The 24,614-nt window shown below is 32.8% G+C and overlaps 2 protein-coding genes and 1 pseudogene across 3 annotated transcripts; all 3 read right to left on the bottom strand.

Annotated features, from left to right (window-relative positions):
- Positions 1 to 12: 12 nt before the first annotated feature.
- LOC106451449 lies at positions 13 to 3,460 on the bottom strand (annotated as a pseudogene).
- Positions 3,461 to 18,439: 14,979 nt separating this feature from the next.
- On the bottom strand, positions 18,440 to 20,005 carry LOC106429822 (protein transport protein SEC13 homolog B). Of its 2 annotated transcripts, none has more exons than XM_013870583.3 (2): positions 19,886 to 20,005; positions 18,440 to 19,641 (listed from the first exon to the last, which is right to left on the bottom strand). In XM_013870583.3, exon 2 carries the CDS (start codon positions 19,617 to 19,619, stop codon positions 18,711 to 18,713), a length of 909 nt encoding a protein of 302 aa, XP_013726037.2. In that variant the 5' UTR covers positions 19,620 to 19,641; positions 19,886 to 20,005; the 3' UTR covers positions 18,440 to 18,710. The 2 variants fall into 2 exon arrangements, with proteins under 2 accessions (XP_013726037.2, XP_013726038.2); XM_013870584.3 differs by having other exon boundaries at positions 18,440 to 19,624; positions 19,886 to 19,989.
- Positions 20,006 to 22,630: 2,625 nt separating this feature from the next.
- Positions 22,631 to 24,247, bottom strand: LOC106429830 (mitogen-activated protein kinase kinase kinase 20-like). The gene has a single exon (XM_013870597.3). It carries the CDS (start codon positions 24,140 to 24,142, stop codon positions 22,646 to 22,648), a length of 1,497 nt encoding a protein of 498 aa, XP_013726051.2. The 5' UTR covers positions 24,143 to 24,247; the 3' UTR covers positions 22,631 to 22,645.
- Between the last annotated feature and the right edge of the window lie 367 nt (positions 24,248 to 24,614).

Here is a 24,614-nt window from a genome sequence, read left to right as displayed (position 1 = left end):
AACAAAGTTAGATCTTTCTACTATACTACTTACTATGTACTGTACTGATCTTATTTTAACATCATTTAGACGTAATAAACCATTCCAACTTCAAGCAGAGAAGTATGAGGAACATTAAGCACAACATCTGTTCCTCTGCAGTTGGTGCTCATGAACGCAAACACAACATCAACCGCTAACTTCTTCAACACGGAAGAAGACTGCTTCGCCTTCGCGTAAGACTGTCCCAGTATATACGCTACTCCTGCCTCTTTCGCCTCCATTATCTCTAAAGTCTCTTCCTTCCTCATCCTCAAGCTATCACACCCTTCTTCTCCTTCGGTTCCCGGTTCGGTTTCAACAAACTCCACAATAGCAGAGACTAACCGGCTTTCGAAGTCATACATCTCCCTCGGAACATCTCTGTACCCATACCTAACCACGCTCCTAAACATCCCATACTCTTTAGGACCAACTCTGCTTATCACAAACCTCTCTTCTTCTCCAACGTATGGAACCTGAACTGACTTAACGCATACAAAGACAAGCACCCGGTGAAAGGCGGGCAAGTTGGTGACGAAATGTCCGAAGACAGCTGGGACTCCGGTCACTAAATTGGTGTAGACAAGTCCTATCCCGGGCACTCTCACCATCCCTATACTAGGTCCTAACGCGACGATCCGGTCTATTGACACCTTGTTCTCAACGTCGAACTCGTGTTTCTTTGTAGTTCCGTAGTTCCAGATGTACATGACGGACATGAATGTTAAGGAGAGGAGGATAGGGATCCAGCCGCCTTCGGGTATCTTGTAGACGCATGAGGAGAAGTAGAGAAGCTCTACGGAGCCGAAAGAGATCAAGAAAGCGAGAACTGTGATGGTTCTCTGCTTCCAGACGATAGTCATCACTAAGCTCATCAGACATGTGGTCACAAGCATCACAGACGTCACAGCAAGTCCTGCAGGGGAAAGCAAAAAGAGATTATTATAATCTAAAACGTTTATGTTTATGTTAATGATGATGGTTTTTATTTACCGTATGCGTGGCCGATCATGTTAGTGTCTCTTAACCCTACCGTGACAGCCAAGCAAAGACACATTAACATCCAGTTAACTTCAGGAATGTAGATCTGTCCGTGGATTTTGCTTGAAGTGTGAATGATCTTGACGCGAGGGAAGCAGTCAAGAGCACAGCATTGGCTTATGATTGAGAACGTTGCGGAGATGACAGCTTGGCTTCCAATCACAGCTGCAAATGTAGCTATGATGAACACTGGCCAGAACACTGGCTCTGCAAAACATAAACTTGTAGTTATGAATAAAAGATCCCACACTTGCTAAAACCGTTGAAGAAGTTGTGTACCTGGTATTGCCTTGTAGAAGCTTCTCTGAATGTCTTCATGGTGTTTAGATAGAAACGCAGCTTCACCCATGTATGCAAGAATCAAACAAGGGTATACAAAGAACGAGAAAGCCACCTGCTTTCAGTTTTACGCTCAGAAGAGGACTCTTTTCATTTGAAAGCCTATCTTATAGAGTTAAAATGCTTTTACCTTGATGGATAGGGAAGAGAAGTGGCCTAAGTCAGCAAACATAGTCTCAACACCTAAGGAGAATAAACACAGTAGAAGAATCAAGAACATAATCTTTGATGATGTTATTGATAATGATTAAATGATATTTGGTTTCAGTAACTTTACCAGTGATTGAGAGAACAACACCTCCAAGTGAAACCCACCCTTCTACACCGGTGTTTCTGAGGAACTTATACATGTAAACCGGCGAAAGCGCAGAGACTATATGAGGGTTCCATTTGATAGTGTTGTAGACTCCAATGCTGCTGATTGAGAGAAGCCAAGCAGTGGAGATTGGAGCAAAATGAAAGCCACTCTATGAGTACCAAAACGCTGGACTGAGAATATCGCCACCAAGATGATACAAGAGATGATCACAACATAATCTGCAATTAAAAGAAGAGATAAGCTTTTGATATATATATGTATGTAGTGAAAGTAAGCAAACAGATTCAGACATACTCTCGTGAAGTTGTGGAATCTTGAGCTTGACTCCAGAAACAGCTGAAAGAACTGCAACAAACAAACTGTGTTTAGAATTTGATAAACTGAATCTAAAGAAGAAGAATCTTGAGTTAAGGGTTAAATGAATGAACCTGAGATTGTTGGAGTGAGGACACTATCACCAATGGCCATACACGTCCCTAAAAGCACAAATATCAACAGACCCTTTTGAGACTTAGGGTGCTTCTCAAAGAATGACTTAACCGCTGCGCTCTGCCTTGTCTCTCCAGGGCTTCCCGTTGCATATGTTGACAGCTTCTCATCCATTTCTTGATGGTTTGGTAACACTCTTAGCTTCGCATACCTGCAGAGAAGCGAGTACAACGCAAATGTCCCACCTTCTCCATTGTCATCTGCTGATAGGACAATGAAAACGTATTTGAAAAGAGCAATGAGTGTGAAGGTCCAGAAGATGAAAGAGAACACTCCAAAGATCTCTTCATCGTCTTCATGGAGACTTAGTTTCCCGGAGAAAGTGGTTTTGTAGACATAGAGAGGCGATGTGCTTAGATCACCATAGATCACTCCAAGGCTTTGGTAAGCCAAAGTCAGAACATTGGCACATGAAACAGTCTTCTTCAAGTGCTGAAACATTTCAACAAACAAAGATTATGAATGTTTATCCACAAGGCTTATGTATATACAAAAAAAAACATTAAATTTCTCAGAAAGCAATAACCGATCAAGTATAATCTCTAATCTTTTTCCTTAAAAATACAGACTTTTTATTGCAAAACTAATGTCTCCTGCTTAATTACATCAACACTCACAATTAGAAGTTTCAAATTCACAACTTATCTAATTTCAACAAACATGAAAAAAGCGTCCACGTCTTAATTTATTTATTTAAATTTTGGGTAAATATCAAAGTCAATATGGTTAAGCAAGAGGACCTACCAGTCCTACTTGAGAAACAATCCAAAAAACTTATTGAAGAAGAAGAAGAAAGAACATTTAAAACCCTTTGCTTTCACTTGTTGTTCTTCTTCTTCTTCTTCTTCCAGATACGAAACCGAATCTCAACCACACAAGTTCTTTACTGAAACTCGCATTGTCTCCAAAATAGAAAACCCAGAAGAAAAGTTTGGATCTTTTTAAAAAAATACGAGAGACAGAAGTGATTGTCTTTAACTCTTAACTAATAGACAGTGAACATGAAAACAGAGCAAACTGAGAGAAACAAAACAGACCTGTCGAGAGATTCCCTGTTCGATTAGAGAGGGTGATTGGTTCATTGCCCCAAGCAAAGTGTTGTTTTCAGTTTGGAGAAAGATTTGGAGAAACAGAGAGAATATTATAATGTTAAGAGAGAGAGAGAGAGAGAGAGAAGTTGGGAAATGAATAAAGAGAAGTAAGCGAGTCTCTGAGGAAAGATAGGAAGAAGAGTGGTGTGTGATTTGGTGCAAAGAAGAAACTTTGCAGGTTTTTCATTTAATGCTTTTGCTCATTCTCCCTTTTTATATTTCCAAATAAAAAGCTTATAATTTTATTTATGATTTATTTTTCATTAAAAAAATTTATAAATTATTTTGTGTTGACAAGCTTTTTTGTTGTTTTGTCATTTCTCTCAATAATCATTCCTAGCATTGTCTTATAATAGTATATTTTATTAAATTTTTTATATATCATTTATTTTAAGATATATCATTATTTATGAATAATAGCTTCGGGTAAATATAATTACAGTACTACAGGCAAACAGCTAATTGGAACAGTAATTCTGTTCGATAGAATAACCTACATCACCTACCTCTGTAACAAGACAGCTAATGATGGGCTGTAATATTAATTACTATCTGCAATATTTAACCTTGATATTTATTTACAGATTAATGGCCTATTTATTGCAAAATTACGTATGATAGAGGCCTACTGTTATTTATTTACAAATTAATGGCCTAAATAGGGATCGCACAATAAAATATGGTAATGGTGAAAAAAGTGCAGAATATATTGATGAATAAAGTTTTGGAGTGAAATAAGTTTTTGAATGATGCATTCTTTTTCTTTTAGCAATTTAATAAGCAAACATATATTTTTAAATCACGATTCTATAAGAGTGAAGATTCCGGTAAGAAAAAAATGTCAGTACATACCTCTACAGATGATTCATTAGAGCATCTCCAAGGGCACTCTATTTTTTCCTCTATAATTTACACTAAAATAGAGTAACTCTATTATAGAGTTAAATTTGCTCCAATGGTTCACTCTATAATAGAATTACTCTATAATAGAGTGAAATATAGAGTAATCTTATTTTTTTACTCCAAATATAGAGTGAAAAAATAAGAATACTCTATATTTCACTCTATTATAAAGTAACTCTATTATAGAGTGAACCATTGGAGCAAATCCAACTCTATAATAGAGTTACTCTATTTTAGAGTGAAATATAGAGAAAATTATAGAGTACCATTGGAGATGGTCTTAGGGCATCTCCAACCCTACTCCATTTTTGTCTCCAAACTCAATTATGGAGTAAAATCTTCTCCAACCTCATTCCATATTCAACTCCAAATGGAGTAATAGCTAGGGTTACTCCATTTATGGAGTAATCTTACCCATTACTCCATTTTGGAGTTAAACTTTTTATATTTATGAAATAGTCTTTTTGATTTTTAATGTTTTTATTTCATACTTAAAATAACATAAAAAAATATAATATTCCACAAAAGATTACTAATTTATAGTTTACAGAAAATATGCATAAACGCATAAAAGTCAAAACTAAGAATAAAAAATATAAAATAAATATAATATAATGTAAATAAGTAATTTAATAATTAATTCGGTAAATTGTTTTCGAAACTACCAAAAGTGGTGAAGTATTATTCAAACGGAATAGATGAGTTTTTTAATTTTGTGGGTCAAAATTTTGATTGATAACATTTGTACTTGTTGAACTTGATATATGCACAAACAAACAATAGGACCCAATACATAATTCAAATTACAAAACAAAACTTTATTTTTTCTTTATGTTCTTTTAATGCATAAAAATATTTTTGAATTAGAAAAATTGCATATGATAAAATCTGCACGAATTGAAATTGGAAGATAATCTCTAGTTGTATTTTTAATGATAAATATTTAGTTTAAATAAAATATATTATTTTAGAAATTTTGTAAACATAAAATAGTTGGGTTAATTGTTAATTTTTATAAGTTGAAGGTACTAATAACAATTATTAACTAAATGAAAAAAAATTCTTTTTGTTTGGAGTAAAAAATGGAGTAATTCATTGGAGTAAAATCGAACTCCATTTTGGAGTTACACCATTTTGGAGTAAAATTTGGAGTAATACATTGGAGATGCTCTTAGTACAATCAGTCAATCATAAGAAACTATAGTCTATATCTCATATGAAACACAGAGATTAGAGATAAGTTCCTTAAAAAATACGTACTTAACTTTATACGTTTTTAGATAGTCATTTGGGTCATATAATATTCATTTTCATACTTAACCAAATATTGTGAATTTTTAAATTTTGTGTACGCCGTCAATAAATACTGTTAAGCTTAATATTTTTATGCTTTACTGTTAATGTTTTAGGCATGATAATTTACAATTTGTTGTGACTGATTCGTTTTTTTTTTAACATAAAAAATGTATATTGTTCAATTTTTACTATTAATGAGTTTTTGGTTAGATTGTACATCCTAATCATCATTTATTTAATTTTTTTTTGAACAACCATCATTTATTTAATATAAGGCCTTTCTTAGGCTTAACACAATAAAAGTATTGTGTTTCACACTAAATCTTACCTAAAATTAGCGAGAAAAGATGATTAATACTGAAAATTACAATTTTGTCTCAAGGAAACAAAAAAATATATAAAGACAGAGTCTTCTTAAATATCTAATAAATATGAACTCCGAAATATGTAATCACTATCAGATACTGGATCAATTTATCTGATAAGTACTATATACATTCTCAAATTAAAAACTCTGGATTACTTTGAATAGTTAACTGGTTAAGTAATAAAATTCCAAGATGGCCAACAAAATTGACTGAGTTTGAATAGTCAGTCAATTGAGTAACCAAATGCCTGAGAAGAAAGAAAACGATGGATTGGGATTCCGGTCCAACTCTTTTATGTTTTCAGAGATAACTTAGTTGTGTTACAAAAATAAAAGAGATAACTTAGCTATCCCTCCTCTGCCATTTTCTAACCAAACTAATAAATAATCATCAAAGATTCAAAGTGTTGATATTTGAATAACCATTATAATTAAATGCGAAAATTGTTTAACATTTGTTTTTGTTCACTTCTCAAATAACCTAAATACTTTTATTTTCTTAATGAATATAGCGAAGCCTTAATTGAAGATATGAAATACTCGATATCTAAGTTTTTAAACAGAATTTTTGGTATTGATGTTGCGCAGCACCGGGGTGAATCTTGATGTAAATTTGACTGGGTGCATAAAGTATGCAAATTAATACATTAATGGGTGCAATAATTATAATTTTCCATTTTATCTAATGGCAATTGAAATAATAGTAGTGGGTGCATGTGCACCCCTTCCTGTCTCTTTGGTTTCGCCCCTGGTTGTGCACCTTTATTAGCTACTACTTCACCTTTGCTTTTCTCGTAAGTGGCATCGATGCCTCCAGATACAGCCATCTGGTGCGCCAAATCTTGGGACCATAATGATAAGAACGAAAGAAGTTGAATACTACACCGAAGTTGTAATTACTTAAAGATATCTTCATCAATACTTTAATGGTAACGCCAATAATTCTCTTCTTTCGGGTTCTCAACCTCTCATCCAGCTGAGAGAAATGCTGATCAAAATACATGTATTTTTATTTAAATTCGTATAGACAAGTCAAGATATATATATTTTTTTTTGCAACTAAGTCAAGATATTATATTTGTCAAAAAAAAGTCAAGATATTATTAGCACAGTGCATTAACTATTTGCATACCACACGTCGCCACGAAAAATATTTCCAAATAAACATTTATATTAACTTAATGGGAAAATCGCATAAAAAACCTTGAAAGTGTCACTTAGTAGCACTTTAAACTTTGAAGTTTTTTCACTAACAATTTTAACCTTCAAAGTGACATTTTTATCATAAAAAACCTCCAAAGAAGAAAAATGACCGGCTGAACAGGTTAAAAACAGTTTTTTTTCAAAAAATAATTATTTAATTAATAAATAAACAAAAAATTAATAAAATCAAAAAATTTAACAAAAAAACTCATAAATTAAAAAAAAATATGAAAAATAAATAAAGATTTAGAAAATTAAATAAAAAATAACTAAAAATTCAAAAATACATAAGATCAAATTAAATAGAGAAAAAATAATAATAAATTTCACAAAATTGAAAATTCAAAAAAGTTTTTTTTCCATTTTCAAATATAATGTCGGAAATTATCATTGGAGATATGCCAAAAACGTCATTGGAGATATGTCAGAAATAACGGTTTTTGGCATATCTCCAATGATACGGTTTTTGGCATATCTCCAATGATAATTTCTGACATTATATTTGAAAATGAATGTTGATAAAAATGATTTTTTTTTTAATTTTCATTTTTTTTTTGAAATTTATGTTTTTTCTCCATTTTAAATTGATCCTATTTATTTTTGAATTTTTTTGTTATTTTTTATTTAATTTTTAAATCTTTATTTATTTTTTGAATTTTTTGAATTTATGATTTTTTTGTTTAATTTTTCGATTTTTATTAATTTTTTTGTTTATTTTATTAATTAAATAATTATTTTTGAAAAAAAATGTTTTTAACCTGTTCAGCCGGTCATTTTTCTTCTTTGGAGGTTTTTTATGATAAAAATGTCACTTTGAAGGTTAAAAGTGTTAGTGAAAAAACTTTAAGGTTTAAAGTGCTAGTAAGTGACACTTTCAAGGTTTTTTTATGTGATTTTCCTTAACTTAACTATTAGGATATTTGTTTATCAGAGGTAGGATGCTTAAATAGAATAACAATTATCCTTTTCTTCTACCGTTTTCTCACCAAAACTCAACATGCACGCATGACGTGTGTAAATTGTTTAGTCTAAATTTAAATCTCACTCGTAGTTCGTGTGATATCGGAAAGCAGACCTAACTCTGTGTTAATCATCGCAATTGCAGCTTGGTTTTTAAAGCTTGAAGCATTAAAAATGTGGTAAAACATGTATATTAACAGCCCTTTTGAGTGATGGACCTAATTAATCCACCTCAATTATAATTAGGCCACTATTGATTACAGAATTTTCGATTCATATGGTTCACTTACCTTTAGATTTTCCATGTTACACGATTCTTATTTTGTTGTTGATACGAGAAACCGAGATATCATATTGTTAGACCATTTCTAATGTATTTTGCTATTTTCACCTTTAAAATAGAAGTAAAGTATGCTCAAATGTATTCTTCTAAAATAACTCTCTAAATATAGAGTAAAAAAATAAAGAAATGCTATTTCTTCCTATATAAATAGAGAAAAATAAAGATATTTATTATAGAAAAAAAAATAGAAGTGGTTTGAAGCAATTTCACTTCTAAATGTTATTATAAAGATAGAAATAGCAATGCTGGAGATGCTCTTACTGGAAGAACTAAAAAAACAAGTCTGATTTACTATCAAGCAAAGAATAGTACAAGTCTGAGCTTTGAATTATAATTAACATGTCTCATATCATTTGATGTATATTTTATACTTTATACTCGGGCTCGGTCATATTATGTATGCTTTGGAAACAAGAATTTTCGTGGACAATTATTTTTAAATGTGACGTAAAATGACTAACTACTAAACTAGTAGAAAACTCTTACGATGTTTTACGTTCCTTAAAAGATGTTTCCTTTGTTGGAGCATGGATATTCATACGAATCCTCTTGTTGACAAAAAAAATTACATGTAAAATATGCAAGTTATCTATCATATGATCTCGTTGTTACATAACGAAACGCGCATAAAAAAGGAAATGTTCCCCAATATGTTGTCACGCTGCCTGCATGAACATAAAATTGTTGAAAACATTTTATATTAAAGGTGTTATAAGCCTATAAGGTGTTATAACTTCCAAGTAGCGAAACAAACAGTACTGATGGATGGTTGACTTGGTCTAAAATTCTAAATTATAGACTTAAAACACTTTTTATAAACTAGGAGCGCACCAATAAAACTAAGGGTGGACACAAGCCGGGTACTTTGTATTTTTGATATAGTTGGTACTCAGCTTGGTTTATACGAGTAGTAAAAAAAATTACGTGTATTTGGTTTGCTAAAAACGAATATTTACAATTTCAAGTACTTGCTAAAATTGACGGACTTGCAAGTTATTTGATTTGTTTTATTACTAGTTATTTGTAAATAATTTGCAAGTTTTTAATAACTATTTTTTTTGCTTATTTGTCGAAATTCAAAACTAAGTAAATATATTATGCATACAGAATATTTCATTGTTTTTCTATATTTTAGTCAATTCGAAAATATAATATTTAAGAAAGAAAAAACGTCATGATATATCACATATGTTTGATTAACTTATGGAAATAGAAATATAAACAAGTTATTTTACTATGATTTAAAAATGTAAATTTGTTCATCAATAAAAACGAGTAACAAGCCAAACAACGTCAAGTAGTTAGTTTGATTTGAATACTTGATACTTGTCTTGTACTTGTGAGTAATTTAAATAGATTACTTGATACTCGACTTGGTCAAACCGAGTACTTGACTTTACGAGTCAAGTAGCGAGTACAAACTAAGTTACGAGTAACTGGGCCCATTCCTAAATAAAAGGCACTACTAAAATGATAAATAAAGAACAAAAGATGAAAGAGATACCAATAAACAATATATGTTTTTCAAATCATGATTTAATATTTATACTATGATGGGACAGGTAACTGTGACGGAATGCAGGCAAAAATATAATGTATGCAAAACGTTTTAAGAAGTCATCAAAGGCAACAAAATTTTGTCGGAAAATTGGTGTTAAGATGGTTGAATAAAAGAAAATAAGACATTTACATATCGCAAAACGTCACAATTTCAATCGTCGACCAGTTATCTGCTATAGATGAACTAGTCGCCATTTTAATCCGGAAAACATAATTAACTTTTAATATGTGTAAGAAAAACTAAGATATTTGAGAGTGAAATGTAAGAAGATGAATAAGCCAAAGAGTGAGAGGTCCTTATGGCCTTATGGAGGATCCACCAACTTGTCGACCAGTTTTGGGAGGGTTCTCTTCCGGTTTAATTGAATTTACTGTTTTTCTCACTTTTCAATTACCATCATTTTCCTTCATTTCTATTGTTATTTATAATACGTCTATTTCAAATGTCTTATTAGTTATCAGTCACTTATCACTCGGTAGCCTATATTAGATGGCTGGTCCATCTCTGACTCTGAAAGGTACTGGATTTGATACCGAGATGTCGATGTTTTAGAATAATTGTAACAGGATTATTAATCTGATTTTCAAATAATGAATACGAATTCATTCTATTTTTTTTTTACTTTGAGGATAGCCAAAAGATCTCCGATCAAACAATATTAATGACTAATCCAGTTCTGGATTTTTGAATAAGATTTAAAACAAGGCTCATCTTAATCTTGCTAAACAGTAAAACTTAGTTCATAATTTTTTGTATTTAGAACCGATAGATTTACACGTTAGGCTAACTAATTACACATATCATTGGCAGTGCCCGATATAGGCATAGTACCATGATTAACCTCAGTTTCTTAACTGGAGTTCTTAGCTTCGGTTAAGAGACACGGTTTTTAGTTTTTTTTAAATTTGAACTAAAGGGGGTGATTGGTAGTTGCTGTAGGTGCTGTCCACAGCCCTATTTATTTCCACAGCACCAAATTCAGAGCAATCAAGCTTTAAATTTTTTTTTGAAACCACAGCTCTTAAAATATCCTACAGCTGTACAAGTGCTCTGCAGAGCCAAATATCCAAAGCAATTTTTTAGTGCTTCAATAAAATTCTACAGCTATAAAATCTAAAGCCACAGCAAAAAGTCTACAGATTTTTTTCTACAGCAAAATATTTAAAGCTACAGCCATTACCAATCGGACCCAAAAAAAGTTAAGAACTGTCTCTTAAATAAGAGATATAAGAGCTGTCTCTTAACCAAAAAATATTAAAAAAAAAAAGTCAAATCATGAGTTAAGAACCCCGACTAAGAGACCGGAGTTAATCATGCTCTAAGCTAATGAAACATTAGCATTGATCCCCAAAAGTTATAGAGATTATATATATAGAGAAATAAACTTCCAAATTATGCAAAAAAAAATTATTAGAATTTTTATTAAATGTCTATAGTCTCTAAAATTTTAGACTCGTCCCCAATCATTAGACTCACTGTTTGGTTGATTCATGTTATTTCAAGTGTTAAGTCCCGGTTCCGCTGTTCTTCCATACAGCTTTTTTTGTTCTGCTGTTCCGATGTTCTTCCATACAGCTAGTCAAGACTAATCATAGTGACTTTCGCTATAAGAATTTCACTGCATATCTACAAGATCATTAAACAATATGAACCTCACAGGTCAAGCCTGAAACGATCAACTTTTATGACATACATAATATAATATAACAGAAGACTATGCTTCTGGAGAGAGTGAGTAGTAATCGATCTAGTTGGTAAATATTTGTGATTGATTTCCCTATCGAGTTTACACTTAGATACTGTCGTATTCACATCCTATTATTGTATAGAAGGTAACTGAATAGTACTCCGATCAGGTTGGTAAAAGTTTGTGATTGATTCAACGTTGATTGTACATTTTGCCTCGGTAGTATTCAGAAAGCAAGTCGATAGTAATCACATGGTTCTTATAACGTTGGTAAAATTTTGAGATTGATTCGTGTTGAGTGAACATTTTACTTATGTCTTATTCGTATCGTTGCTACAAACTTCAATAATGTAGATTTCACATCAAAGAGGCGTAAGGAAATATGCATGCACACGGTTGGGACGAATTTAAGAAATGTTTTCGAGTATTATAATATCAGACGCTCGTCTTTCTTAACAAACAAATCTCTTAAGTGTCTTGTCATTTTGTGGGGTCCATCCGTACCATCCTTTAAAGTATAAATCTCAAAGTACATGCATGTAAAGTGGATCGGAATAATTACACCCTCAAAAATAAACAAAGGCTAAATAAAAGAAGAGAACGAAAAAGTAAGGCTGTGAATGAGAAGTGCGGGAGAAGAGTAACGCATGGCGGGTGAAGCAGAGTGTCACCATTCACATGATTTTATTGCTAGTGCTTTTATAAATAAAATATTATAAATTAAAAAAAAAAAAACTGTAACGGGACAACTTTTGGTCTGAACCGCAGTTAAGCTTGAAAAGAAAGAGATGAGGTGTGGTTTAGGTACTGTTTCAACCAGAATTATTTAAAATAAATGTTTGTTATCAAAAATACATTAAACCCATATATAATCACTAATATTTTGTCCATATAATATACATAAATTGAGATGTAAATGATCTAATTAACAAAATTAAGTAGCATAAATTTAAATGATAATTAGTAATAATAAATATAACACTAATAATATAGCATAATTGAATATGATTTTGTAAAGTTTTTCAGATAATTAAAATATTTTTATAAATTAAATAAGAAAATTCAGATTCTTAATTTAATATTATTGATATCTTAAAGCTGGGTTTGCAGGGTCTTCATGAATCTATTAATGTTGATGACAAGAAGAAAAAATTCAAATATCTTAATTTAATTTTGTCTAAAGAAAACTAGCGCAATTATTATATTTTAAAATAAAATAATAGGCTATAAATTTTAGTAATAGTATATAAACTTTCACATTTGAGATATATATAATTTTTAAAAATTATATTAGTATCACTGATTTTTTAGTTTGTAAAATATAAAAAAATTATTGTTTTAACATATATTAAAAGCACATTAAATCACTATCATAAATACATTATTTCTACAATTTTTAATTTTCAAGATAATTAGTGAGTAATAAAATATCAAATTTCACATATATAATATTTTTAAACTAATATATATGTATATATATAATAAATAATAATAGTTTTAATGATTTTTTAGTCTATAAAAAATAAATATTTTATGTATCCCGCAGTTACACTATTCATTGCACATGTCACTATTCACATTTTGTTTTAAACCGCTTTTTTTAGATGAACCGCACTTGTCCTGCAATATGCGTTTTTCTAACACAAACCACACTTAAACCGCATTGCACTAACCAATTTGTTTGTCCCGCCCCGCTGAATCCGCTGTTACCATTCGGAGCCTAAGATTGCGTGAGTAAAAAGGAATAAATTTTTTTAAAATTAAAAGTAAAGTAGAAATAAAGAAAGGAAAGAAGAAAAAGTGCAATCGCATCCCTTTGATTGATGTTATTTTGTTGAAAGTTATTTTTTTGTGTGTGTTGAAAGTTGTGCATGATGTTTCTGCGAAGCTTCTAGTTTGGATACCTTAATCAGTACACTCGGATCCTATAAACCTCATAGAACGTTCTCTGAATACTTTAACAACTACAGAATTCGTACTCTATACAATATATTTTCTAGTCATTGGTATAGATCGATTAAGGTGGCTTCATACCATACTCGTAAGTAATCATCTTCCTGATTACGATCTATAGATTATACTAAGCATCCTAGCTTTTGTTATAACTGCCGCACATGGGTAGTTCAAACTTTGTAAATTGCAAACAACATGAAAGTTTGAAACTAACTTTTGTTAATTTTTGGTAGGTTTGATATGAATATAGATTATACTTATACAAGTTTTTGTGTGATTATACTAGATATACTGGAAGACTTAGTAATAACGTATAATTTGGGTCCAGGTTCCACACACGCAAAATGTTTTTATTTTACAACTTGTAGATAATAATACTATTATTTTCTTAGAATTATTACATTTAACCTCTAAAAATTTAGCTGTCAAAATTTAGCTTTAAATTGATTTTAGCTATAAAGTTGTTAATATATACTTTCTTGTAGAAACTTTTGATGTAGTAAAATTTGTTGTAATTATAAGTTACATATTGTAGATATTTTAAAATCAAATATGTGAAAGATGTGATGTATATATAAAATAATTATTTTTATCAATTAAAATAATGTATACTAATATTTTTTTTTATAAATTATCATTGTTTAATGTTATTCTAAATGTGATATGTAAATACTATCTATGTTATTTAAAATACTTCAATAATTTTAATAATACCCAAAATTAAATTAAAATATTTATAGATGTTTTTATTATGATTATCAACTTTTTTACAGATTCTACAGCCTAAAAAGATGTATATTGTTTTCCTAAACTACATAAGAAAAAGTTTGCTTTATTTTTTTTGGTTTTACTTTAAAAATAAAAGCTAAAGTATGAATGGTAAAAATTAATAGAAATTTGATATAGGCTTTAAATTTTTAAAATAAAACTACATCCAGTAAAGGTTAGTGATTTAAAAAAAAAAAAAAAAGGATAAATTCCAAGCGATCACCCTCAAATATTATTATTAGATTACTAAAAATCTCTTATATATTAAAGGAGAAACATTATTAAAAAGTAACTTTGGTTTTATAAGTTATTTACACTATTGCCATTTTGCTATCGTGACGGTTCCACATGCTCTCTCAGCCCTTATTTAAAAATTCATTACTAGAAATATAACATATATTGCCATTGATATCATTTAATCATTAAAATAGTTTTATACTAAGCTTAAATTGGAATGCTTAATATATCATTTGGAGTATTGTAAAATAAAAGAAACAACTCATATAACGGACACATCACAGCAAATATCATGGTCCACAATCAATTTGACAAATTTGGAAATAAACACTCAGTTCATTACAGTTTCCATATGTAATAGAATTGTTGACCAAACTGATTTCGTGATTTACGATGCATATATCATATGCTATAATCGTGCACTTCAATACTTTAAAAAGAGAAAATAGTTTTGATTTTACTGGGTTCATACTAACTTTCTCAAAGTGATGAATATATATATTAAAATTTAGATTTTTTATATATGTTATATTTTGAATTTAAAAACGATTATAAATTACTAAAGTTGTTAAAATTCTTATGTTAAATTTTTTATGATCAATGATTTAACATTTTTATTATAACAACTTAACAAGATACACATGATTTTAAAACCATATGAATAAAAATCTCATTTAATATATATATATATATAACTATATACCATATAAGAATACATAAAATATTTTAATTTCAAAATTTTTAATGAATTTTCAAGCATATTTATAAATTATAAACTTATTATAAGTCCCACATTGAAAATTTTGTTTTCAATGATTTAAAAAATTTGTTATAAAAAATACAAATGATCATAAAACCGTATGATTATGAAGTCTCATTTAATAGATAGCCATATTAAAATATACTATATATATTAGTATCATTTAAAATTAATTATATACGAAATGGATAAATGTGATTATTTAGATTTACTTACCATAAAATGATAGTAAATAAATAAGAGTGGTTTGTCTGATTTATGTGTTTTCACCAATTTAATTATATACTTAATAATTAATGTTTCTCAATTAATCAATATATTTTTATTATTTGTTATTACATAACGTAAAATAAAATAAAATAAGTAATAGTATATAAAATTATTTGTATATACAATGTGCATCCCGCACAAGATGCCGATACATGATTATTATCCGGTATGTATATATTTGTTAACTATTATTAAAATAAAAAATGTATAGTAAAGTTTATAATCACCGAATATAATTGTTTTTATAAATTCATCCCGCACATGATGCGACTTATCACCTAATACATATCTAAGAAGATATCACTTTAAAAAAGATTTCGCGTACCTGATATTTTTCTCAAAGCATCCTACCAAAATTCCTAGATATTTTGTTGTATTTGAAAATTTGAAATGGAGTGATAATTTTAAGAGTATCTCCAATCCACGACAGAAATTAACACAAACACAATGAACAGAACATTGAGATGTATGTATGTGCGTACGAAAAGGAGAGAGAGATAAGTCCATGTGGCTTAAAAGGTCTACATGCTGACGAATGAGCATCATGCATTAATGGGGTTCCTAATTTATAGATTCAAGCCCGATTAAAGCCAGTGCCACAATCTTCCAGGAATACCATTATGTAGGTCCGGTCAACTACTGTGACACTTGACCGAACCTGAATTGTAATTTGTCCCATTGTAATACAAATAACAATTTTACAATTTAGAGGGCTGTGCAAAGAGTCTTATCCAAATCTATAAGCCGGCCTTGTCGCTACCTACCAGTATTACCGTTTTACTAACAAGTAACTTGGAAATACACTAGGGGTCTATCGGGCCCGTTTTATCTCGCCATTATTTAATCAGATTATACCGTTTTGAAGAACCTCCTGAGAACATCTCCAATCCATAACACTATTTTAGTATCAAAACTACACTATTTTAGTATAATTTCAACACTAAAAAAAATTCTTCTCCAACCATAACACTAAACTTCACACTAAAAATTATTCTATAATATTATATATATTTATGTTTTTATTTATCATTTATTTAATTATCTATTTTATTAATAAAATAAGTGAATAGTATTTTAATGTAGTGAATAGTATCACACCAAATTTGGTGTGAAATTATAGTGTTGCACTAAAATGGTGTGATTTTTAGTGTTGGGTTGAAGAAGATTTTTGTGTCAAAATCACACTAAAATAGTGTTTTGGAGTTAGGTTGAAGATGGCCTTAGAGCATCTCCAATGGGATACTAAAATTTACTATATATTTCACTCTAAAATAGAGTAACTCTATTATAGAGTTGAATTTGCTCCAATGGTTCACTTTATAATAGAGTGAAATATAGAGTAATCTTGTTTTTTTACTCCAAATATAGAGTGAAAAAATAAGATTACTCTATATTTCACTCTATTATAGAGTAACTCTATTATAAAGTGAATCATTGGAGCAAATTCAACTCTATAATAGAGTTACTCTATTTTAGAGTGAAATATAGAGTAAATTTTAGTTTACCATTTTACTCTATTTTTTACTCTAAAATAGAATAACTCTATAATAGAGTTATTTTAGAGTATAAAATAGAATGATGAACAAAAAAAAAAATTACTCTATATTTGGAGTAAACCTATTTTTCACTCTATTATAGAGTGAGAAATAGTGTACCATTAGAGTATTTTTCACTCTAAACTCTATTTTAAAGTAAAAAATAGATTAGGGTTGGAGATACTTACAGTGAACTATATTTATCGGAATGCAAGGCTCTAATGTGATGTAACACGACTTGTAGTTTAATAAAAAAAAGCGCAATCCAATGCATATATTTTGTAGAATAAAAATGGAGCATGTTCTGACTGCACACTGTTTCCAGAAAAAAAACGAAGGGATATATACTTTTAGATGACGAATCCCAAAACAACCCCGAAAATCTCCTCTCATATGCGAATGTCACATGTGATAGATACTCTTGTTACGCTAACATATGGACTCAACACGGCTCAGCAAGTAAATATGATGACACTGATAAAACAAGAATCAACTTTTTTAAAGAAAGGCAAGTCATGGATGGATTTTAAACACACCAGGCTGTATAGTACCTGGCGTTGTCTTGTGTATTTCTAACATTCTATGCATATGTATCTTAAGCTGAGGGCACAGACTCCTTAGTTTTCTTTTCTTCAACAGCTTTCTCTGCCTCTGCTGATGCTACCTTCTCCACTGGTTTCTCCTCCTTCTCTTCCACTGTTAACTTCTCAAGCAGACCAGCGGCCTGAGAGGCGTCTTTGCTCTCTTCTTTCGCTTCTTCAAATTTGGCAACTTCTTTGAACTTTTTCCATAGATGCTTTGCAGTCTGATGATGTAAATAAACACTTGATTATTTAAGCAGCTCTAAAATGACTTTATCAGGGGATCAAACAGCGGGGAAAAGGTTTCACAAACACAAACAATAAAACAAGATTCAGAGAAACAAGATTCCAACACTACACAGCTCAATACAAGTCTACATTGAGATACTAGTTATTATACTAGAGCACTGAACGAACTGCTTCTGTCTTTGCAGATGAAGCTATATAGGTAACTTTTTGAATGCCGCCACTAAGGTAAATATCAAGCAACAACCATAATACTACTACAAAGGTTTCTGATTCACGTGATAAATTTTGTTAGAGCATTTCCAAATATATTATTCTCCCAAAGTGGAGTTGAGTTTCACTCCAAGCTTACTCCATTTTTGAGTGAGATAGAATAATAAGTTAAAAATAAATTCATTACTCCAAAGTCTTGAAATAATCTCGTTTGTTATACTAACTCGTAACATTTTCTTATTCTATAATCTAGAAATAGCCTTTAACATCATATTTTTTACGTATTACAACTTGTAACATTTTGTATTATGATATTACCTAATACAATCAATAAACTGTTTAACCAGGAAAAAAAAAGAATTTATTTCTTGAAAATCGCCAAGGAAAAAGATTAAAAAATGACCAAATGTCTCGACCAAAATTAAGTAAAACCACATCCACATTCCCTCGTAAAGGCTCAGGATAGAAAGAGTCTTTTATTCCGTTCCTTTGTAAGAAATAGCGAATCATATTAAAAAGGAAAAAAACTACGGCTCCAGGGCGGTGACTTGTTGCCACTCTCCATCAACCGCCTCTTTCCACACCGTCACATTATTGTTCCCATCAGACACAGCCAACAAGTTACCCGTCAAGGACCAGGAGACCCGCCACACCGGAGCCTTAAAGTCATTCAGAACCTTACCTTCCCACTGCTCACCTTCTTTCCCCACCGTCCATATAACCACTTTCCCGTCTTGCGAGCCACTAGCTATGGTGGACTTAGGGAGACCCAAGTTGGGCGCCCAAGCCACATCACGCACCCAGTCACTGTGCTTCTGAAGAGCCGGGAAGCAATCCATCTTCCACGACCCGTTAGAGAGCTTCCACACTTTCACCGTATTATCACACCCACCCGAAGCCAGCTTGTAAACCGGATCAAGCAACCCGGAGCTGACAAGAGCCCCAGGCGCAGTGGACGGGCCCCACGAGACCGACGTGACGCCAACCGGATGCGCTTGGTCAATCTTCGTCGTGTCCCAGCCGCCGTCACCACGCCCCGTGAACACCGAGATGTTCCCGTCAGACGAACCGCAGGCCAAGGATAGTCCGAGCTCGTAAGGAGCCCAGGCGATGGAGCTGACCGAAGTTTTGTGGTCGGTGAAGACGTGGGCCTGAGTCCACTGGTTTTGGCTGCCTTCTTTCCAGAGAATGACTTGGCCATCGTAGGAGCATGAGGCTAGCATTGACCCGAACTTCGGGTGGGCCCAAGCGACCTCCCAGACGGGACCACGGTGGCCGGTTAGTGTAGCTAGGTGCTGGGATGCGCCGTTGTTGCTGACGCCGGTGATCTTGATGGTGCAGTCAGAGGAGGCGGTGGCTACTCGCTTCCCGTAGTAATCCATTTGCACGTCGTGGACGGTGTCCTCGTGACCTGTTTCAATCTTATGCCCCGCCATGGCTTCTTCTTAAAATCAAACACTGTTTGTTATATAAAGAACACTCTTAGATCGAAACTCGACCCGCCGATCATGAAGGCATTATTTTTTTTGCTAACACACAAATCGAATGCAAAGCAGAAGACGATTGCGTTGAAAATTTTCAAATTAGACGTAGCACGAGGTCAGAGTCATGATATCAAATTAAAATCGATCACGGTGGGAAAGATCAATCACAATATCGACCGAGAGAGAGTCAGAGAGAACACAGGGAAGAGAGATCGTACCTGAACGCACTGTTGATCGACGGAGAAAAAAAATGCTTGTGTGGAGAGCAATCTGGATTTTTTTTTTCTTTCTAAAGTTTTTATAAGCTGATTAAAAAAATAGATCTGGCGAAAAAAATAAGCTGAACTGCTTAGGAGTGGGCAAAAAATCCGAACCGAACCGATCGAACCGAACCGACTGAACCGAAACCGATTTGAACCAAACCAAAGTCCATTTCAAATCATTCAGTTGAAGATTTTCCCAACCCGAATGGTTCAGTTCAGTTCGGTTTAAAGCGAACCGAACCGATAAACCGAAGTGTTTTTATAGTTATTTAAATTAAAAATATTAGTGATATCAAGATATTAAAATCCTAAGACTTAGCCCAAATAATTTCCTTTTGCACCAAGGAAATCCTAATATATTCATGACACTTCGTCTAACTTTTGTAATATTTGTCATTAAGCCCACATAATTTCCATGTTAATTGTTATAAAGTTATAAACTATATTTGTAACTTTTAAAAAGATTTTTATTTGGTTTTATATTGAATTTAATTTACATACTTAATTTTTTATTATGACCAACGCGATTATTTCATGACAACCATACATTTATGTATTAAAACATGATTTCTTGTACAATAAATAAACTAAGAGAAATCCGATTAAACCGAATTGAACCGAAATAGAAACTGAATCGAATACAAACCGAACCGAATATAACCAAACCGAACATAACTGAACCGAAATCGATCCAAACCAAACTAACTATGGTTTACTTCAGCTGGAAAAATTCTAGAACCGAACTAACCAAACCGAACCGAACTCGAACCGAACCGATAAAATAACTGAAGTGCCCACCCCTAGAACTGCTAAACGTAATCCAGACTTAAACCAAGTGGGTCAAATATTAAACCGGATGGTTCGTTCGATAAGCCTGCTTCGAATAGAAAACCGGATGCTCGTTTGATTCAAGCCTCTTGCTAATGAAACTCGAGAATAAGTGCTTGATCAAAAGAAAAGACAATATCATACTTCTCTGTTTGGCTTCAGAATCTTTGATACTTGATTCAGACTGATCTTGAACTTGTATGAGTAGACCTTTTCATCATCGGGTTTTCATTAGTAACACTGGATAGATAGAATACACGATCAAAATATCAAAGGACCGTGAAATACATAGAATCTCTAGAAACCAAACCCACAGACCACCAAGTCATTGCTTCGACGTTGCTGAGATAAAGACAAACTAAGACAAACTCTAAAATCAACAAGCAAATAACAAAAAAGGAAAAACAGAACAAATGAAACACAAATGCCAAAGCAAACAAACAAAACTATACAAGATCAAATACCAAACAGAAGTTGTCACGTCGACAAAAGCTAAATCCACAAATCTGAGAATAAATCATAGCAAAAGTTTCAAATATGCTAAGAGATAGAGAAAAGATGTAGAAGTAAGAAAAAAAATTACAAGTACAAAAGTGAAAGAATTGGCTCTGGTGTTGTTCAAGCCAACAAAGTTGATCGGCAACTAATCATAAATCTAGTTTTTTAAAGAATTTTTTTGAGAGGTATAGAAACACAATCTATTAATCTAGTAAAACTTATATACACATTTTATCTATTTTCAAAGTGAAGTTTTGTTCTTCAAAAACTTTTATTTCTTTTAGCGTTCGCTTCAAAAATATCTTTCACTTAAAAGAACTATCAAACTTTTTTTATTAGGTCTTACTGTCTTAGACCATGATTATCGCGGTAGTTAATGGGGTTTCTTAAAACAAATTAGTGCATAGACCCCATCAAAAATTTTGAAACCGGTGACAGAAACAACAAAATAAGGATCGATTGTGGAGGGTTTTTTACACTGTTCGCGGACCCTACCGATATGTGGTGGCCGCGGTTGGTTCGCTTTTAAACTTATTTTTATTCTTTTAGACAAAAAAAAAATTGCCTAAGAAACTGTGAACGGTTTTAGGATTAATTATGCTCTTACACTCTTACTATTATGTTTTCTCTTAAATCTCTTATTGGATTTTACTATTATTTGCCTTGTCTTTTGTTCACACATCTTTTAGAATTTTATAGGATTTCAAGAATGTCTAGTGTAGAGTTTTTCAGCAAAAAGTATCTGATCTGGGTTATACATCTGTTATTGGTCATATTGCTGAAACTTGACTACAGTAGCCACCTTATTGGCTAAGTTGGCTATGTATAAAGTATAATATTTAATTAATCTAAAACTATTGAACATTGAGTCAGGTCCGGTCCGGTCCATGGCCATGGCGTAAACCACACAAATGATTGCTATACAATCGTCATAAATTAAAATATCTAGTATTCGTGCGGGATAGCCAACTATCTTAATTAGTACGATTATCCAATAAAATCGTAGCAATAAGAAGAAAAAAAGGAAATGTTTTGAGTATAGATAAGCTCTGAAGAGAATGGAATATTCTTTAACATTTAGCGTATAGTTTATGTTGATACCTTTCTCATTATTGAAAACTTGTGGAGTTGTGGTAAGCCAGCATTGCCCACCACTTCATCATAGTCATCTTCCATTCTCTCGTTATCTCCTTGTTTATTGCCTGTTTTATTTTTATTTTTTCTAAACTGATCAAAGTTTATAGCTCACATCGACTATTTGACCTAACAACTTTATTTATACCAACAACAACATTAACGTTATGCTGACAAATTTCATGGTAACCCCTCATAACAATTAGGCCTAATTAATCATTACTAATTTCGTGGTCTTAGTTCATCTCTTGTGACCTATAAAAAATATTTGGTCAAGAAGCTACCAAACCAAGATTGAGTTGTGCAAGTGAGAGTTATCAACAAAAGGAAGTAACAGTTGAGAGTTAGGACACTCATCGCACCACGTAAAAGAGTTTTTATGAGATAGATAGACCGATCCGAATCACATGCAATACCGAACAAAAAGTTAAGGCTGAGAACGAACGATAGATTTTTGCGCAACTTCGTCTTATTATTATTTTGATGATGATAACAACTATACAGAGTACGAATAAAAACATCGGTGTAAAACGTGGCATATATCTGAATATTCTCTACCACCAATAACACCATCAACAACAATATTTCACACGTTATCACCGACGTCAACTCCGAGTCTTCATTCACCGTCCGTGTACCCGACTCGGTAGACTCCGGTGACATATTTAATTCCGATTCTACCCTTAATGAACTCAAATATTCCCATTGTGCCCCTGACTCTTCGGAAGCATTGCCTCTAACCTCAGTCCAACCATTAGATTCCCAAATTGCCTCTCCTCCGATCGTCGCTAGTTTACTTATCCTTGCCATCGCTGAGACCATAGATTCAACTCTCAACTCATCGATCTCTTCCTCCTCCTCGAACTCCGAGTTGACCCAGTCCAATACGCAACGCGGAGACGACTCGGTAGTGAACAAGGAGTGATGATGGTCTTGACATAGAAACGGATGCTCGAGAAGCTGATCGCAACTCCATCTCTGACTCCTGTCTCGCCTCAAGCATTTGTCCAAGAAGTCGCGACAGAGCTCCGAAACACCCGCCGGAATAAACGGCAACTCGTTTGAAAACCCGATTCGACTCAGCGAGTCGAAACCGTGATCTTCCCACGCTGGCTTTCCGGTGAGCATCTCGATGACCGTACAGCCAAGAGACCAAACGTCACTCTCCGGTCCTTGATACTCTCTGCTCACCACCTCCGGAGCCATCCAGAGCGGACTTCCACGCGGCGCAATCTTCTCCGCCGTCGGTTTCTCCAACTCCATCGCCGAGCCGAAGTCCGCCAGCTTAACGGAGCTTCCGCCGTTAGCGACGAGAACGTTCTTCGACTTCACGTCGCAGTGAACGATTCCGTTAGCGTGAATGTGACCGAGAGCAGAGACGAGACACCAAACGTAACGCCCGACTGTTTCCTCGTTAACGATTTTACCACCGTTAGCCACGTCACCTTCGGGTAAATACTCCAAGTGGAGATTCCTAAACGACGTCGTTCCTTTGTTAGACACGTCATCGCCGAGGAACCTCACGATATGCGGGTGAGTCTTGAGAGAGCCGAGGATCGCGATTTCGTTCTCCAGCGACTCGGATTGAGAAGGGAGACACGTGGCGAGATCTACTGACTTCACGGCGAAAACTCCACCGTCGATTTTGCTCACGGCTTTGCTTACGGTTCCAAAACATCCTCTTCCAATACAAGAACCTCGAATCCAAGAAGAAGATGATGATGATGAAGAAGAAGTGCTCTGTTTCTCCATATCTGCTTTGAACTAACTTTCGTGTGTAAATTCTCAATGACACACGACGCTATATTTATAGGTGTGTCGAATTGCTAAATGTGAACGAGAAATAAAGTTGGAATTATATTAGTTTCCGACGTGGACGTTTCTTTTCTACTTGTCTTTCTGAATTTTGAAATCGTGAAGCCATTTTAAAAAAGTTTCCCACTTGGGAAATATAAGTTTAAATGTATTTTTAGTTAGACAAATGGATAATTAGAAGAAACAGTTTGATGACGTCAGTACGACACTTGGAGAAGTTCTCGGGATGTTTTGTAAGAAACCGAGTACTTTCCATGTTATCCCTTAAGGAACAAGTTGCGGTCTGATCAGGTCCGTTGATTCGTTACCCGAAAAGGATAAAACTTGATAAGTCAATGGCTCATGTTTTTAAGCAATGTCAGTTATTTTTGTCAATTTTTTTCTTTGAATTTCAACAAAATAAACGGTT

Source organism: Brassica napus, unplaced genomic scaffold, assembly GCF_020379485.1.
Source record: "Brassica napus cultivar Da-Ae unplaced genomic scaffold, Da-Ae ScsIHWf_1111;HRSCAF=1579, whole genome shotgun sequence".
NCBI classification, from domain to species: Eukaryota; Viridiplantae; Streptophyta; class Magnoliopsida; order Brassicales; family Brassicaceae; genus Brassica; species Brassica napus.
This window is presented reverse-complemented; position numbering and strand designations above follow the sequence as displayed.